The 18,039-nt window shown below is 42.4% G+C and overlaps 1 protein-coding gene across 1 annotated transcript; it reads right to left on the reverse strand.

Annotated features, from left to right (window-relative positions):
• Nucleotides 1–953: 953 nt before the first annotated feature.
• On the reverse strand, nucleotides 954–13,816 carry GZF1 (GDNF inducible zinc finger protein 1). The gene is made up of 6 exons (XM_049775250.1): nucleotides 13,782–13,816; nucleotides 7,446–8,823; nucleotides 5,581–5,675; nucleotides 3,588–3,755; nucleotides 1,865–2,022; nucleotides 954–1,362 (listed from the first exon to the last, which is right to left on the reverse strand). Exons 2-6 carry the CDS (start codon nucleotides 8,795–8,797, stop codon nucleotides 1,012–1,014), a joined length of 2,124 nt encoding a protein of 707 aa, XP_049631207.1. The 5' UTR covers nucleotides 8,798–8,823; nucleotides 13,782–13,816; the 3' UTR covers nucleotides 954–1,011.
• Between the last annotated feature and the right edge of the window lie 4,223 nt (nucleotides 13,817–18,039).

Raw genomic sequence — 18,039 nt, forward strand, 5'->3', positions numbered from 1 at the left:
AGATTTGCCAGTCAGCTCAGTGTCATTTTGTGAACAAAATGACTACCATTTCAGTGAAAGTGTGCTAAAGGCTTTTGATTTATATTTCACATCTCATAAAATACCACAGATTATTATTCAGTCTTTGGTAGGACAGCTTTTACCTAATCCGATTTTCAGAAACGAATCTCAAAAGTCACATTTAATTTCAGAAATTACAACAGATGTCATAGCTGTGTGAGTAGATATTAGAATAACTTTACAAGGGTCCAATTTGTTACTCTTTTCACTACTTACAAATTAGGAAAAAAAGATGAAGGCAATAACCTGTTCAAAGGTTCCTGAAGCAAATTTGGTTTGATTCATTTTTATGAGACAGTGTGAAAACACATGGCTCCAATTTAATTTTAGCTTGTAGAAAAATACAAGTATCAGAAATAAACCCACATGGAAAAGTCTAAGGCAGGGTGAACAATCAAAGAGATCAGCAATCTCATGAGCTGGGATTGTGGCTTTCTTCTCCATAGTTAAGATGAACAATTTTCCAGACTATAAATATGAAAATAAGCATTAGCATGATTAATGCATAAAAGCTACACCAGAAACAAGTGATGTTACTGCCTTTCTTTTTAAGTGTAGCTGAATCATGCAGATTTTTTTTAATTAAAAAAGGGCCTCCATAGTGCTGATGGTGAGGAGAAGTCAGAGGCCACTTCTAGCAGTTATCAGCCCAAGAGTTATCAAGAGGCCATTTGGTACCAGTGATCAAACCTGGAGCCCCACACATACTCTTGCTTGAGCTATTTCCCAAACCTAGATCAGGATTTTTAAGGGGAAACTTTAAAAATGCTTCAGTAAAGATGTGCGTGCATGTTAGTAATAGTTCAGGAAAATCTGGAGAAACCATTCTTAGCCACTTCCTTTTTGTGTTCCCCTCCCCCCTGCCCCCCAGTTCTTTTTCTTATCCCCTCCCTGACATTTTCTTGTTTTCCTGGGCAAAAAGATAGACCTGCTTGGCAGGTATCTTTAAGCTTATTCAATGTTGGTTAAAGGATGAAGTTGTGTAGGCATTGACTCTCTCTGGGGAGTCAGCTCACTAAGCTCACTGATAGTGGTGGCCAACAGTGTGTCCTGGGACACCATGGGAGTGTCTGACTTGCAGGCAGTGTCCGCAGACCTATTTTCATCCATGGTCGATACACTGTCCTGAACTGGGACCAAGTTGTGAAAATGGCCATTTTCTGCAAAAGACAGCAATTTATCTGAAAGTTTGGATGACACATATTCTTCATCAGGTTGTCCAGTCTTGTGCCCTTCATCATTCTTGGGTGAGCCATCCACAATAACAAGGAAAGATTTCCATGGGGTATTTTTATCATGTATCTACAACCAAACATAAAAGATATGCCATTGACTATCGAAAAACTGTAAATTCCCTAGTTCTATTATTTAGAAACAAATATATCTAAAATAATAGCCTCAATAAAGTTAAATTTCTCCTTTAGTTTATTATAATAAAATGATGATCCTTATATTCATCTACAAATACTGCTCAACTACCACTGAGTAGAGTATCAAGGATAGACCTTCCTGAGATTCTGGTTTATTACATCTCAGAGAAAGACCAGTCATCATCTCTCACCACCTATAAAATGATGACAAGTTCTAGGACTGTGCATGCCAAAGGACCAATAATAGTCTATGATTCTTGTTTTGATTTTTTGGGCCACACTCTGTGATGCTCAGGAATTACTCCTGGCAGTGCTCAGGAGACCACATGTGATGCCAGGGACTGAATCTAGGTAGGCCATGTGCAAGACGAGCAACCACTCTACCTTCCCCCTCCCCAGTCTGTCATTCTAAGGCAAATTCTACTGTCACTTACTGATGTGTGCCTCCGGAGAGTAGACTTGTCAGTAAAAGTTCTCCCACATGCATTACACATGAAAGGCTTCTCTCCTGTGTGGATCCGATGGTGCCGCTGCAGAGCATTTAGCTGAGTAAACTGCTTACCACACTGGTCACAGCAATAAGGACGCTCCCCTGAGGCAGAAAAAGAAAACTGGTTGCTCTATTTAGTCTATGTCTTTGAATTCTGAGCACTCTGGAGCAATGCTGTTTGTAAATGACTAAAAACAAACAAACAAAAAAACAGCACTACATCATCAGATCGCCTTAAAAGCAAAAATTCTTTTATTGCTAGAAACCCAGGCCTGCAACTGAAATTACATATAGGTATTTTATTTTATTTTATTTTATTTTGGTTTTTGGGCCACACCCGGTGTTGCTCAGGGTTTACTTGTGGCTATGTGCTCAGAAATCGCTCCTGGCTTGGACCATATAGGACGCTGGGAGATCAAACCTCGGTGTGTCCTAGGCTAGCTCGGGCAAAGCAGATGCCTTACCGCTTGCGCCACCGCTCCAGCCCACATATAGGTATTTTAGAGGCCGAAGCAATAGCATAGCAGTAGGACATTTGCCTTGCATGCAGCCGACTCAGGACGGATCTGTGTTCAATTCCTGACATCCCATATGGTCCTCCAAGTCTGCCAGGAGCGATTTCTGAATGCAGAGCCAAGAATAACTGGAGGACCGCCCCCATGTCTGACCCAGAAACTAAAATAAACAAACAAACCATAAAGGTATTTGCCTATCTATAAAATAGTAAACTCCAAGTCCCCTAATTACGAAATGCTATATGCATAAAAATGTATAGATTAATAAATTACTCTAAAAGAAATGAATCCTAGTTTTCCTTTCAAGTCAAGCATCTTGCTTAAATTAACTTCTTGTTTAAAATGAAAAAAAAAAAACAAAAAAACAAAAAACAGTATAGATTATCCCTAGTTTCTTTTTTTTTTTTTGGTTTTTGGGCCACACCCGGCGTTGCTCAGGGGTTACTCCTGGCTGTCTGCTCAGAAATAGCTCCTAGCAGGCATGAGGTACCATATGGGAACCAACTACCTTTGGTCCTGGATTGGCTGCTTGCAAGGCAAACGCCGCTGTGCTATCTCTCCGGGCCCTATCCCTAGTTTTAATGTGAAAATGTTAAGCTGTTCAGGTATCTATATTCAAACATTCAAACTTTGTCAGTTTCTCAAAACCATCAATGTTTTTTTGTTTTTGTCTTTGGGTCACATCCAGCGGTGCTCAGGGGTTACTCCTGGCTCTGCATTCAGAAGTTGTTCCTGGCAGGCTCAGGGGACCATATGGGATGTTAGAATTCAAACTGGGGTCTGTCCTGGGTTGGCCGCATGCAAGGCAACCGCCTTACTGTGCTATCGCTCGGGCCCCAAAAACCATCAATTTTAAACACAGTCTTGATATATAAAAGAAAAGCTAATTTCAGGCTGGAATGATAGCACAGCAGTAGGGCCTTGCACATGGCCAACATAGAACGGAAACCTGGTTTGATTCCTGGCATCCCATATGATCCCCAGAGCCTGCCAGGAGTGATTTCTGAGCACAGAGCCAGGAGTAACCCAGCGCCGCTGGATGTGACCCAGAAACAACAAAAAAGGCTAATTTCAAGTAATTTTCTAGTCAATTTAAAACTTTCCAATATTTTTCTTGCCACAGTGAATGCTCTAATCACATCCGAACCATACCTGTATGAACTTTAATATGTTGGTAAAGTGAATTCCGCTGGGCAAAAGTCCTGAAACAAACTTCACATTTAAAGGGTTTTGATCCAGTATGAATTCTATTATGATGTTTTAAATATTCCTTGGAAGCAAAACTCTTGCCACATGTTTCACACATAAAAGGCCTTTCACCTACATGGAAAAAAAAAAAGAAACCGTAAGTTCAAATGACTGAAATATTAAACCACACAGAAAGAATCATCTATACTCCTAAAACAGAAACTCAAAAGTAATTTCAGAGGCAAAGGGCTACATTTTCTAGTAAAACTATATCACATAGTAAACTATTCACATAGATTGATATTCCTTGTTCAAAGCTGGTATAAAAAATTCTCTAAAGTTCCATGAAATTCAAATAGAACAGAATTACAATAAGGCTCAAGTAGCTCAGGGTTTGAAAGTTTTTGTCGTTCTAAAAATGTTAATTTTACAGTTTAAACAAATTAGAATTTGTCAATAAAGCATTTCTGTGGAAGCTGATCAAAATAAGTCTTAAGAGTCTTATATAGCATATAAAATATGCATATTATATTATTATGCATAATCTATAATCTATGAATAGCAATCCAAATTAATGTGGGTTGGTTACAAGAGTTAACAAAAATTTTATTATACATATGAAGTCTGAATCATTTAATCCCAAAATCAGATTCATCTGATTATTAGTTTCGCCCTTTATTTTGCAATATCAAAATAAACATAATAAGATTTAATAAGATTAGATTTAATAAGATTAGAATTCCCTCCTCCCTCACCAAATGACTGAACCTAATCTTTCGGTATGACTGAACTCACCTCCTTGCCATGTTTCCATTCAACAATTCTCATTTTATTTCATTTTTGGTTTTCAGGTTATATCCAGCTATGCTCAAGTCTTACTCTGTGCTCAGAAATCACTTGGTAGTGGTTAGGAAACCCATGTGTGATACCAGGGAACCAAACCCAGGTTGGCCACAGGCATGGGACATAATACATGCCCTATCCTCTATATTATTATCTAGACACAATTCTGTTCTTGTCACAGTCTGAACATCATTAAATATTTCATCTCTGTCTTAAACTACAGATTTGTGTGATTGCTTAGAAACAACTTTTCAAATGCAAGCAAAAACCTGTTTAAAACTATAGTACACAACACATTTTATATGCTTATCCTATACAATAGGATTCTGAATCTTAGGGTTAGTTACTATGTTGACTCAATAAAACTTAAAATTTTCTACCTAGGAGATCATAAAAAATGCTGATAAATAAAAGTTTTGGGACTCAGAAAAATAACAGTGGGTAGGATATTTACTTATGTTCTATCCCTGCCACCACATATAGTCCGCCATAAGCACTGTCAGAAGTGACCTCTGAGCATGCCTGGTGTGACCCTCAAATCAAAACAAAAAATCTTACATTAGTCCTAATCTTTTATATGTAAGCTTACAGTATAATTGAGGTTTAACTATGCTTAACTATGCATTTTACAAGTTGACATCCATGCAGTTTTCATACCATTCAGAGGAGTTCTTGCTCAAAACGATTAAGGCAGATCTTAAACTTGGAGGTGGATTTATCAGTTTACTGAACATACTAATTGAACATCCTAATTATTTCTACTGCTTTGTTATTAAAAAAAAAAAGAGTAGAAAGGATAAAAACAGCATTTTTTATTTTCCCATATTCTGAATATCGTCAAGTGGGACCCTAAAGAAAGAATATGGGACTACCTTAGCAGAAACTCTTTTCATACCACCTAACACATAAGACCAGTTCCTAATGCTGAGTATGCTAAGGCTATTACCACACATTCACCAGCACAGGACACTGGGCATATTGTATCTAATCATTTGCCTTAACTCACCATATAAAAAGCTACGACTAACCTGCTCTACTTTGGTAGATGCTAATTTCTAAATAAGGTTCCTGCTACCAGTAGGAAAAAATATTCAAACATAATATGAGCATTTACCTGTGTGGCACCTTTTATGATAAATCAGCATGTGGTTCTGAGTGAATCTTGCACCACACTCATCACAGACAAAAGGTTTTTCCCCTGTATGAATTCTGAAAGTACAACATTCAGATGATAACTTAGGTTGTATTTAAAACCTCACTTTGCCAAACAATTTTTATTCCAGCCTGCAAAGACGATGATGCCTAATGAGAATGATTTAGTTACAAGCAAAGGGACCCATCATCTCCATCCCCAGGTCTACTGCTGCATGTCACCAGCAGAGTCAGACTACTTTCTAAGAGTCTGAAAGTTGACTCACATTTGCTTTATAGTGTACTCCGTTCGGGTAAAGACAACCAAATCATTCATTATTTGTAAAGCTTCTTTACTCAATCACAAGAACTTTATGAATATTATTGCTAAACTGTACTAAAATTTTCTAATACAATAGAATCTATTCAGAAGAAACCTTGTCTCTGAGAAGTGTGCGTAAACATTTAAATTTCACAAATAGTATAAAGTAGCCCTTTAACACTTTTTCCTAGGAATTTCCTAGGTTGTTTTTCTTTAGTTTAATATGAGATTTAAAAAAAAAAAAAAAAAAAAAAAAGAACCAGCCTGAGACTGGAGTAATAGCACAAAGGGTTAGGTGTTTGCCTGGCATACAGCCAATCTGGGTTCTATCTTTGGCATCCCATATGGTCTCCAGAGTCCACCAGGAGTGATTCCTGTGCAGAGATTGGAGTAACCCTTGAGCACTGCTGGGTATGGCACAAAAACAAAAACAAAGATGCCTAGAGCATAACACTAACCCAAATACAGTCCAAAATTGAGAGGAATTAAAGGAAGCTCATTTTAAAACTAACCATCAACCTATAGTTAAAAACAATACTTTGCATTCTGATTCTAGTATTTAGATTAACCATAGGGCACATTTCTAAGCTTGAAGATCTAATAAGACCAGAAAAGTATCTGTTCTAAATGCACAGTGTGGTACTGGGATAATCAAGCCAGTCTTTTTTTTTTTTTTCTTTTGGTTTTTGGGTCACACCCAGTAGCGCTCAGGGGTTACTCCTGGCTCTATGGTCAGAAATCGCTTCGGGTAGGCTCAGGGGACCATATGGGATGCTGGGAATTCAAACCACCGTCCTTTGCATGCAAGGCAAACACTCTACCTCCATGCTATCTCTCCAGCCCCCCAGAGTCTGTCTTACCTGTATCATCTTTTTTTTTTTTTTTTAATGCAAAACCCACCCAGCAGTGCTCAGGACTATGGCTCTATGCTCAGCAATAACTCCTGGCAGGGTTGAGACCTTATATGGAAGGAACTCAGGTTGGCCACATACCTGACAATAGTCCTACCAGTACTTCAGCCCCACCTGTGCAATCTTAGCACCTGTACTATCTCTTCAACCCTCACAGATGTCTTTAATGAAACAATGCCATCCCATAGGTTTTAGATGCGAGTTCTAAATGTGTCAGAGAAAGAAAAATAAAAGTAGTTCTTATAGTAAGACCCAGAAGTTATCCTGGTGGTTAAGAATCTTTTCTTGCAGCACAAGCAAGATGAAACTCATGGACTCTGGCCAGCCAGGCAACCAGATGCCACAGCAGAAGTTAAAGGGTCTGGGAGGGCCTGAGGCCTGCAGGTACTCTCACAGTACCCCTACCCAACAAGAATTTAAAAATATCTCCAATCTACCTCTCCAACTTTTGAAGGGCCATATTAAGAAATGAAAAGTCTGGAATGGAGAATGAAATAGATAGTCAACATTCCAAACCCTCATCCAATTTTCCCTGTGTATATCAAGAAATTAAGCCAGACATTCTAAGAGAAAAGCCTTTTCAGAACCTCTAATCTGTCCCACCACTGCCCATACCTCATGTGGGTCTTGAGTGCAGAAGGCTGTGAGAACTTGGCCTCACATTCTGTGCAGCCATAGGGCTTGTGACCCGTATGTGTCCGCTCATGTAGCCTTAGGGCCGTCTTGGAGCTCAAGCCCTTGCCACACTGCTGGCACTGGTGCCGCTCACCTCCACCCTCGTGGACCTGCACCACATGACGCTTGACATCCTTCTTTCTTTTAAACTTCTTCCCACAGAGATCACAAGGGAAGTGGCGCTCACTGCTATGCACATGGCGCTGGTGGCTCTTCAGGTTGCAGCGGTTGGCAAAGGTCTGGCTGCAAGTATCACAGCGATGAACCACTTCCGTGGCAACTCCATGGTGGTGCCGGATGTGTTTTAGAAAGCTCTTCTCATACAAAAAGGCTTTGTCACACATAGTGCATTTGAAGTTGCTCTTCTTATCTACATCCTCATCCTCCTCTTCCTCCCCCTGGCCCACTTTCTGCAGCACTTCCTCCACCTGCACCCCACCACTGCATTCCTCATTATTAGTACTTGGCTCCATCTTTACCTCAGTATCTGGGCTGGGATCTTGGGGATAGGTGTAGTTTCCTATGTCATCCTCAGCAATTTTCTGCTGCTCTCGGAGTCGTCTTGTGTATTTCTTTTTGGGAATTTCCACAAATACCTTTCTACCAGCCAGTCTTCCACTAGCTCGCCTGATTTTCGGATAGGAAGGCTTAATGATGTCTTTTTTCTTGTCTGGTTTCTCCTTTGACTTCTTTAAGGGCATGTCTGATAACAAGCCATTGCTCATTCTCTCCCCTGGCAGCTCTAAGGACTCATTCAGGCCATTGGTGAGAGGAGTGTCCTCCACTGCACTGGTCGGAGCCAGAGGCTGGTTATGAGCCACAGAGACTTGGATGTTATTGCTTCCTTCTGCCGTCTGGGGCTCTGAGAACTGTAACTCCAAAAGTACTGATTCCAACATTTGTTTCTTTAATTGAAAACAAGTTTCTGATAAGTCCAAACATTTCAGTTTTTCAGCCATCTCCAGCATTCGCTGCACCCGATCTTCTTCCACCTGTACCTTTGCAGTGTAGACAAACTCAAGAAATGAAGCAAAATCAACAACCTGCACTTCACTTAGGTAAACATTAGTCTTACTGCCATCCATAGTTTTCTCATTAAGAAACTGTTCCTTAAAAAATTTGCTGGTAGCTGCTAGCACCACCTTGTGGGCCATGAATTCTTCGCGGACACCCTGGTACTCCACACTGACTGTCACATCACACAGGTGGCCAAGAAGGCGCAGCTGATGCATTTCATGCAATAGGCTAAATGGTGAGGATTTGGATTCCAGCAGAACTGCACCATTTTCCATGTTTCTTCTTAAAAATAAAACAACAGCTTGGAAAACAAAACCAAGAATTAGTCAAGTGTAAGCTCAAATATAATTAAATAAAAACAAAACAAACAACCTAAATATAACTATTAATAAAATACAAATCAAATTTTACTCAAGTCTTTTTTATTTAAAGTTAAGTAGCAAATATATTTGTGAAAATCATTGTATCTCCAATAAAATTATTAATACAACAGCAGAAGATTCAGTAAGTTCTTTTTTTAAAAGAAGAGATAAGAATACAATAAAAAAAGTTGTATGTGTGTGTCAGTTGTTGTTTGCATAGGCACAGCAAAATATGGGATAAATTGAAAGGAAAAACCTTTGGCCTAAAAACAGGAGACCTTACCCATGAAGTATCCTAGCATAAGACCAACTCCAGGTTGGCCTGCCCTAGAGGAATCTTTTTTTGTTTTGTTTTGTTTTAGTTGTTTGGGTCACACCCCCCAATGTTCAAGGCTTACTACTGACTTTGCACTCAAGGATCACCCCCACTTTGCCTCCTGCGGCCCCCAGGTAAATTGAGTTTGAGACCCCTGCTGTAGACAAAAAGATCAAGGAATTATTATAAACATAGAAAAATTAAGACATTGAAATTACTTATAGCAAGCAATGTGAGTCCATGGCTTCCAAATACATTCTGCACCCATTTCTGTGGATAAAAGCATTAAAAATTAGATATCTATAATGATCAACTGATTGGACACCTGTTCAAACCAAACAGCCGTATCCATTCTTGATGGGAGAGTTTAATCCATTGACATTTAAGAAAACTATTGACAGAAAGGGCTGTTGTGCCATTACATTGTGTAGGGTTGTTGTTATTACAATTGGGGATTTGGTTTGTGTAATTGCTCTTTGAGTAGTTCTCATTTAGAGTCAGTTTGACTAGAGCAAATATTGTGAGTTCTTTATTGTCTGAAAATGTTTTTAACCCTCCCTCCCATGTAAATCAGAGTTTTGCTGGGTAGTGGACTCTAGGTAGAAAGTTTCTTTCATTCAGTAGTTTGAATATGTCATTCCACTCTTTTCTGGCCTAAATTGTTTAAAATAGAAGATCTGATTTGATTCTTATGTTGTTTCCTTTATAATTGAGGGTTTTATTCCCCCCTTAGTGCTTTAAAGAATCGACCTCTCTGTTTTTTGCCATTTGGATTACCAACTGTCTTGGTGTTGTTCAGTTATGGTCTATTTTGTTTGCCACTCTTTTTGCCTCTTGGATTTTAGAGGAACCTCTTTCCCAAGGATGGGGAACTTCTCTGCTATTATCGCCCTCACCACTTGTTCTTCCCCTTTCCCATTTTCTTCCCCTTCTGGAATTAATATAATTTGGAGATTATTTCTTCTGTCTTTGTTCATTAAGTATCTTACATTTTCTTCCAAGGTTTTGTCTCTGCTTTCATTTTTGACTTATCAATACTGGCTTGTAATTTGTCTATGTGGTTCTCTACCTGTAATTCTATTAGGGCCTGCAAACATGCTTTTTAGTTCCTTCAGTTCCATTTGTATGGATTCTCTCATCTTCTGAAAGAGTTCTTTGAGTTGGTTGAATTGTTCATCTATAGGTTTCTTAATTTCACAGGCTAGTGACTCCTTGATTTCCATTGCTAAACCATTACGTGTCGATTTTAGGTCCTCATCTATAAGGTCCAGGCATTTGGGTAGACTTGGAGATTTACAGGGTTTCTCTCTGTATCCCCCATAGTAGATGTCTTCTTTAGCTTTCCCACTGAACACTGCATTTAGTAGTTTGGAGTGCTGGATTTCTCAGGCTGCTGAAAGAAGTGCCAGGAAGTCTATGATATGCCATATTTTCTGGCGTATAAGATGACTGGGCATACAAGACAACCCCCTACTTTTTCTGTTAAAATATAGGGTTTGAGCACCAGAAAGCCGCATACCAGCAATGACACCTAGAGGCTGATGGGATGCCGTGCATGGTAACTCAGCTCCTCTGTGTGCCCTGGATGATTAATCAGGACAAGCAGAGGACTGAATGGTGATGCCTGGCAGCTGCATGGGATTCGGTGGTAAGAGGGGGGCGGATCACTCATCCCTGAAGCTGGAGTAAGTTTCAGCATCCTATATAAGACGACCCCTGACTTTTAAGATTTTTTCATGGGTTAAAAAGTTGTTTTACAAGCTGGAAGATACGGTGAATTGAAAATTACTTAGCTCGGATGCACTAGCAGGGGTCTCAAACTTGCGGCCCTCCATACAACATTTTGTGGCCCTGCCCTAGAGGAATCTTTTTTTGTTTTGTTTTGTTTTAGTTGTTTGGGTCACACCCCCCAATGCTCAAGGCTTACTACTGACTTTGCACTCAAGGATCACCCTGACTTTGCCTCCTGCGGCCCCCAGGTAAATTGAGTTTGAGACCTCTGCACTAGAGTCTGCACAGTTTGGGAAAATGAGGACTGATGGGAAGGAAAGAAGAATGCTGGGAAAGACCCAAAAAGACAACCCCGTTTGCATTTGATGGAAAGAATTAAGGAGTGAGGTTCCCTATTCCCTCCCAGGCACCAACTTGGCTGGCCCCAAAGGGCAGATGAACAATGATGGCACTGGAATCCAGAAGGAGAGTGAGGGAAGACTGGAAAGAAGAGGAGGACCTGTTCGAGCTTGGCAGAGATTAGGATTGGAGCCTCCTTTCTGTTCCCCACATACACACAGGCCTCATGGTCCCAGAGAACAAAGATTCAGCAATCAAGTCTTTTTTTTTTTTTTTTTAAATTCCATGGTACTGAGGAAGGGGAGGGAGTAGATAACAGAGAGAATAGTTTGGACTTTACTAAAGGCAGAGGAGGCCCAGAACACAACACAGCATGAAAGCAGCAAGTGCACATTTCAAGAGAGGAGATGTGGGCAGAATGTGCTTAAATATCATGTACCCACACAGCACTGTGGGCTTACTCAAGTCTTGATACCTCTTCAGAAGATACTATTTGCATGAAAAAACAAAATAGTAAGATTTCCACTGATGTTAAGCAATTAAGATTATGATGAAACACACTGAAAGTTTTGCTTATCAAGGTAATTTTCCAAACTACTTACACACGGAGAAACCAAAACAATAATTAATACAGTAGCAATAATGCCTAGTTCATTGATTAGAAATCACCACTGGAAGCAAACTTCAAAAGTTTGCTGCCTTAGGGGCCGGAGAGATAGCATGGAGGTAAGGCGTTTGCCTTTCATGCAGGAGGTCATCGGTTCGAATCCCAGCGCCCCATATGGTCCCCTGTGCCTGCCAGGAGCAATTTCTGAGCCTGGAGCCAGGAATAACCCCTGAGCACTGCCAGGTGTGACCCAAAAACCAAAAAAAAAAGTTTGCTGCCTTCAAAAGAACCATGCTTTTTCTAAGCATGTTATATATAAAAACACTTCCCATGAGGAAAAGCTTCAGGGAAAAGTAATTACTGTTAATCCACTAACATAAAGCACCTTCCAGGGACTTTTTAGGTTGTGTTAACAAGAACAAGTAATCTTTCTGAATGATACTTGCAGATCTGCTGAAGGCTGACTAGTTCCCAGGAGTGAAAAAAATTGTCAGTATCAGCCAGGGGCTTGATAGTTCCAGTATTCCTATGCCCTAGGCTTTGGGGACACTTAGTCCTAGTGCAACTAAAAACTGAAAGCAACTGGCTGGAATGGCCTTGAGCTAGGCCTGGTGAACTCCATACTTCCTCTGAAAGTGCCTTGAACAATTGCAAAGAACTGCTTCCAAAGCCTAGATTTTCTTTTCTTTTTTTTTCTTTTTGGTTTTTGGGTCACACCCAGCGGTGCTCAGGGGTTACTCCTGGCTGTCTGCTCAGAAATAGCTCCTGGCAGGCACGGGGGACCATATGGGATGGGACATGGGATGCCGGGATTTGAACCACCGACCTTCTGCATGCAAGGCAAATGCCTTACCTTCATGCTATCTCTCCGGCCCCTAAGTTATGTCTTTCTATTTACGGCTTTACTGTCCCCAGACTCACAAATAATGTGCTTTTCCCTCGAGATTTACCCCAACCTGTGCTCCTGAATCTACCTCCCTCGCACAATTCCACCGTGGTTCCAAAAACTCCACTCACGCATTCAAAATTCCTATCTTCTTTCCATCTGTTTTGGGCCAGTGGACCTTTGATGTCACCTGAAACGCAACATGCCTAGAGCGTGACTTGTCATGTCAGATTCCCTAGAAATCCAGTCTTCCCTCACACCTGCCTTCTTCCAGTCCCTTCAACGTGACAGCTTTTTGCCACCTGAGGCTTTTTGCCACCAGGTCTCAGCAACCGACAAACAGCTGCAAAACAGAACCGAAATCTGAAAGAATTTAGATGCCCTGAGCAAAATGACCAGAAGAAAACACTATAGTCATGGAAGAAAAAAAAAAAAATGAGTGGGACGTTGATCGACCGACTGTGAGTGATTGATTGGAGCTGCGCAGCGGCCGCGGGAGAAGTGGCTTGCAGGCGGCTCCTGGCCATTGTCACCCCTCGCTCCCGATCGCCCCCAAAGCCCTGCCAGCGGGGCCGGAGGCAGACCAGAGAGAAGTTGAGGCGGCCCCACTAGGATGTCTGCGTCAATCCCGGAAAGTGGTTCCCAGGCCCGCAAGTGCGCAGGGCCACTGGAGCCTGTAGGCCTGGTGACAGCTGCAAGTCCCACGGCATCTGGTCGGCCGGGACCCGCCTCCGTCCGGGCATCGCGCAGCACCGTCGGCCGCTCGTCGTGGCCAGTCGGGCAGGGAGCGAGCGAGTACTCAGGCCCGGCCCTGACAGAGGAGGCGCGCGTCCGACCCGCAGTGCCCAGACCCCCCACGGCCGAAAGGACACGCGGGCCGCCTCCAGGTTCCGTCGCCCGGAGGCCAGCTGCTTCCACCGGGAAGGGCCGACGCTCCCACACCGCGGCCCCCCGGGAGCCGACGAGAGGAGGCAGCCGCGGCGGGGAACCGAGAGGGGCCCGCGGACGGACAACTCACCTCCCGCGTCGCCTCCGCTACTCAGCGGGAGCCGCACCGAGGCTCGCGGGCCGGGTGGGCGGGGAAGCGCGGTGGCGCGGGCGCCGCTGATTGGCCGCCGCGGGCCCCGCCCTGCTCCGTGAGGCCCCGCCCCCTGAAAGCTGCGTGCCCACGTAGGACTGCGGAGACCGTTCGGGCCGTTTCCCGATCCGACGTCAGCGGGGCCGTGCTCCGAGCAGGCTGCGCCAGAGTGTGCGCCTGCGCAGATCGTAGCACGGGTCGCACTGCGGCTCTCCCGGGAGAGAAAGGCGGGGTCACGTGAGGGAGCGGCGGCGTTCCCGTCTGCTTCCGATCCTTCCCCGGCTTCCTGGGTAGCCCGGAAGTGGCTCAGAGCTCGGAAATGAGGCGCGCACGGGAGAGGTCGCTGAAGGGTCTCCAGTGCCAGCCACACCTCTTGGTTTCCTCCTGAGTATATAGGAGCGACCCCAGATCCCAAACGTTCCAGTTTAGTCCTGAGCACCGCCGGGTGTGAACCCCCCCCCCCCACAAATTATAAAAGCTGGTCACAGGGCTGGAGAGAGTACAGAGAGTGGGGCGCTTGCCTTGCATTCGGTCGGCCCAGGTTCCATCTCCAGCATCGCATCTCCACCATCCAGCGTCGTTTGAGCACTATGAGTCATTCCCGAGTGCAGTGTCAAGGAGTCAGTCATACCTGAGCATGCTGACTGGTCCATAAAGGAAAAAGAAAAAAAGAAAAAATGGGTCTTGTTTGTTTGCAGCAAGGGCGAGTGCTCTGCAGAAGTCTCTGACTGGGGCTTCTGACTTCGCTGACTTCTTCACATAGAAGAATATGAATGTATACCTCATGGGCCTGGGTCGGCCTCATGCAAGGCAAATACCCTAACGCTGTGCTATCTCTCTGACCCCAATAGCTATCTTATTAAAATTGAATTTTACATTCTGTTATGTGCAGGTGACTCTGGTATATATTATAAATAAAATCATGAAGTAATTCATTCAACTAGTATAGCTTTAAAAATGTGAACATAGCATGCAGGTTCTAAAACCAAATACATCTTAGTTCTGTGATTAAATGTTTCTATCTGCTATTTTAATGTCCTTTGGTTGTTATTTTGGGACCACACCTGGCACTGCTCAGCGGTTAGTACTAGCAGGCTCAGGGGACCATATGAATGCCGGCCGTGTGCAAGACAAGCACATGTCCTGTTTGCTGTTCAGGTTCCTTAAATGCCTTTTTTTTTTAAGTTGTAAGAGTTTAAGCACTAGCAGTCCCAACTTCAAAGTGTAAAACCTTAAGAAAATTGATAAAATCTGCCATAAGTGTGTAAACATATTCTGTGCCTGTCACATGCCCCCACATGTGCAAATGAATAGGAATGGTAGGCAGCTGTGCAGCATGGCAGGTGATCATTACACAGGGCTGCCTCACCATGAGACAGTATGCCTACTTAGAGATAGGAAGGTCAAACTCAAGTCTTGTTCTCTTTTCCTTTGCCTTTGAGTATAGGTGACTTTGTTTTGACCTCACTGAGGGTGAAGTCAGTAGGTCAGGGATGTTTGGGGTCACTTCTGGTGGGCATTTGGAGAAGTGCTGCTGCATACCTAGCTGCAGAACCATCTGAGAATATGAATCACTCCATTTCCATGTAGGACTAACTGCCAAATGGATCTCTAGGCCCTCAGGTCTGAGGAAAGTACAGTTATGATTTGTGGGCTGCTCAGATTGGCCTGTCATCTCTGACGTACTCTAACCTGTTCCCTTCTTTTTAACAGGCTTTTCTGTCTGTGCCTTTTGTAGCTAAGCATTCTAGCTACCCACCCAGGAAACAAATCTTACACTCCTTCACAAATAACCAACAGACTCAGCACTCATATCTGTAGGCTACTTCTTTTGTTTGGTGCCATTTAGCTTCAGTATGTACAGTATAAGCAAATTACAGATGTCTTTCATTGGGTGTAGATGTTATCTAAATTACACATTCATGTGTTTGGGGGCCACACATGCTTGTGTGTTGGAGCATATTCCTGTCTCTGTGTTTGGGAATCACTTCCAGACATGAAGGCAGTAGCATGCCTTGAGCCCATATGGGCCTTGTGCATACACCCTACTTATTTGAGCTATCTTAATATCTGAATTTCAAGTGTAAGTCCCTGGAAGCAATTGCTTGAAGAAGCTAAGTTGCTTTGTACACAAACGCACACCCTAGTGTCCAAGAGAATAGGGTGCCAGTCACTACTTGCAAGACCCAAACTGGACTGAAGACCAAAACAAGTAGATTTTTACTTCAAGAGCAGCTTCCTGTTTTCCATTCTGTCAGGGAAAAAGGAAAATAAAAAAGAACTGAGCAGAAGCAATAGCAAAGCAGTAGGGTGTTTGCCTTGCACGTGGCTGACCCAAGACAGACCTGGGTTCGATCCCCCGGTGTCCCATACAGTCCCCGAGCCAGGAGCGACTTCTGAGCACATAGCCAGGAGTAACCCCTGAGCATCATCAGGTGTGGCCCAAAAACTGAAAGAAAAAAAAAGAAAAGAACTGAAGCAATTGAAAATAATTTTGATTACCATAAATTATTTTCTCCTCAAGAGTATAAGTACTCAAATAAATTATAAAATGAAAATGCATCAAACAGAAGGAAGCTGTCTTCAGTGGAAAGAGCTTGGGGCAGTGAGCCTGGAAACTATGATGTTTTCTCCATGTGGACCATTTCTCAACTGTCAGAGAGCAAAGACTCGAGGGCACACCTGCCTGTCCTCTTCTGCTAGAGCTCGGTGAAATGTGGCCAAATGTTGCATGCACACTTCTGTTGCCAGACACAGTCCTCAGGTGCCTGCCAGCCTACTTCATTGTCATCACTGTCTGCATGGGATTTTGTAACGTTGAGGATGGCAGTTATTATGGTGAGCTTCTCAAATAGTTAAATTGCTTTAACTTCAATGTGGGTCTTTTTATTCTATGTACAAAATTAGCATATGAAACTGCAGATGTTAAGGGTATTTTACTTTTTATTTACCAGTTTGAAGGACGTAGTTTTAAGTCCCACAGTGTTCCATGTCCTGGTCTCATACTGATTCCCCTCTGGTGTATGTTGTCTTCGTTCTCACTGGTTTGTGACCAGTTTACCTATATTTAATTTCTATTATGTTTCTTGTGCTAGGACTTATTAAAATTTTCCACTTGTGACCTTTTTTGCCTAAGAAGTTTTTAATTTTCCAGGTATAGAGGTATACAAAATAGGTATATAAATCAACAAATCAAACATTTACTGGTAATAAATTGTAAATTACTTCAAGACACATTTTTTTAAAAAAAAATTGCACAACATTGTATAGATTTTTTTTTTTGCCTTTCTGGGCCACACCCTGTGACACTCAGGGGTTACTCCTGGCTATGTGCTCAGATATTGTGCCTGATTTGGGATACCATATGGTATACCAGGAGATCAAACCAAGGTTTGTCCTAGATCAGCCTCATGCAAGGCAAACACCTTATCGCTGTGCTATCATTCCGGCCTTCATTGTATAGATTTTTTTAACTCACAGTTTAAAAAGCTAGTTGCAAGATGATGGAGGAACTTGGGTCATTTAAGAACACTCCATTCTGCAAAGATAAGATTCCTGGTGTTGCATATCTACTAGCTTTTCCTCTCTTTCCTCTCAGTTCTAGGGTTCACCGTGAGATAGGGATGCTTTCCACTCAAGAAACTAATTGTCATTTCAGTTCCCCAACTACTGATGGCAATCAAATTTTTTTTTCCCTGCATTGGAGAAATGTTTCAATGACAGCTTCTCTTTATTGCAGGCTCTTCTTTTTCCTACAAACACAACTTCTCCTTCCAAACAACACAACATGGTTTATATATATAAAATAAACACACAGAGACAAGTACTGGTCTCAACAGGTGAGCACATTGCTGATGTTAGTCCTCACAAAACCTTAAAGGGTGGTAAATTAGCCATTTTCACAGATGAGGATGCTGAGAAACAGAGAAGTTAATGAATTTAGCAAGATTATTCAGAACAGACAGAAGTAGGGTTTGGACCTCTAACTCACCATTTTGCCAAAATCAAGTATAACCATATGTGATCCCTGAACATAGTCAGGAGTAAGACCTGAACACAGCAGGGTGTGGCAGAAGGGCAATAAAAACTTCTAGTGAGATATCAGGGGTCTGACCCTTGACTTGCCTCACTGCACTGTTATTTCTCACATTTACACTCCTGTGGCTAGGCAAGTCTTAGTACTAGTCATCTGCATATC

The sequence above is a fragment of the Suncus etruscus genome, chromosome 6, assembly GCF_024139225.1.
Source record: "Suncus etruscus isolate mSunEtr1 chromosome 6, mSunEtr1.pri.cur, whole genome shotgun sequence".
Lineage (NCBI taxonomy): Eukaryota > Metazoa > Chordata > Mammalia > Eulipotyphla > Soricidae > Suncus > Suncus etruscus.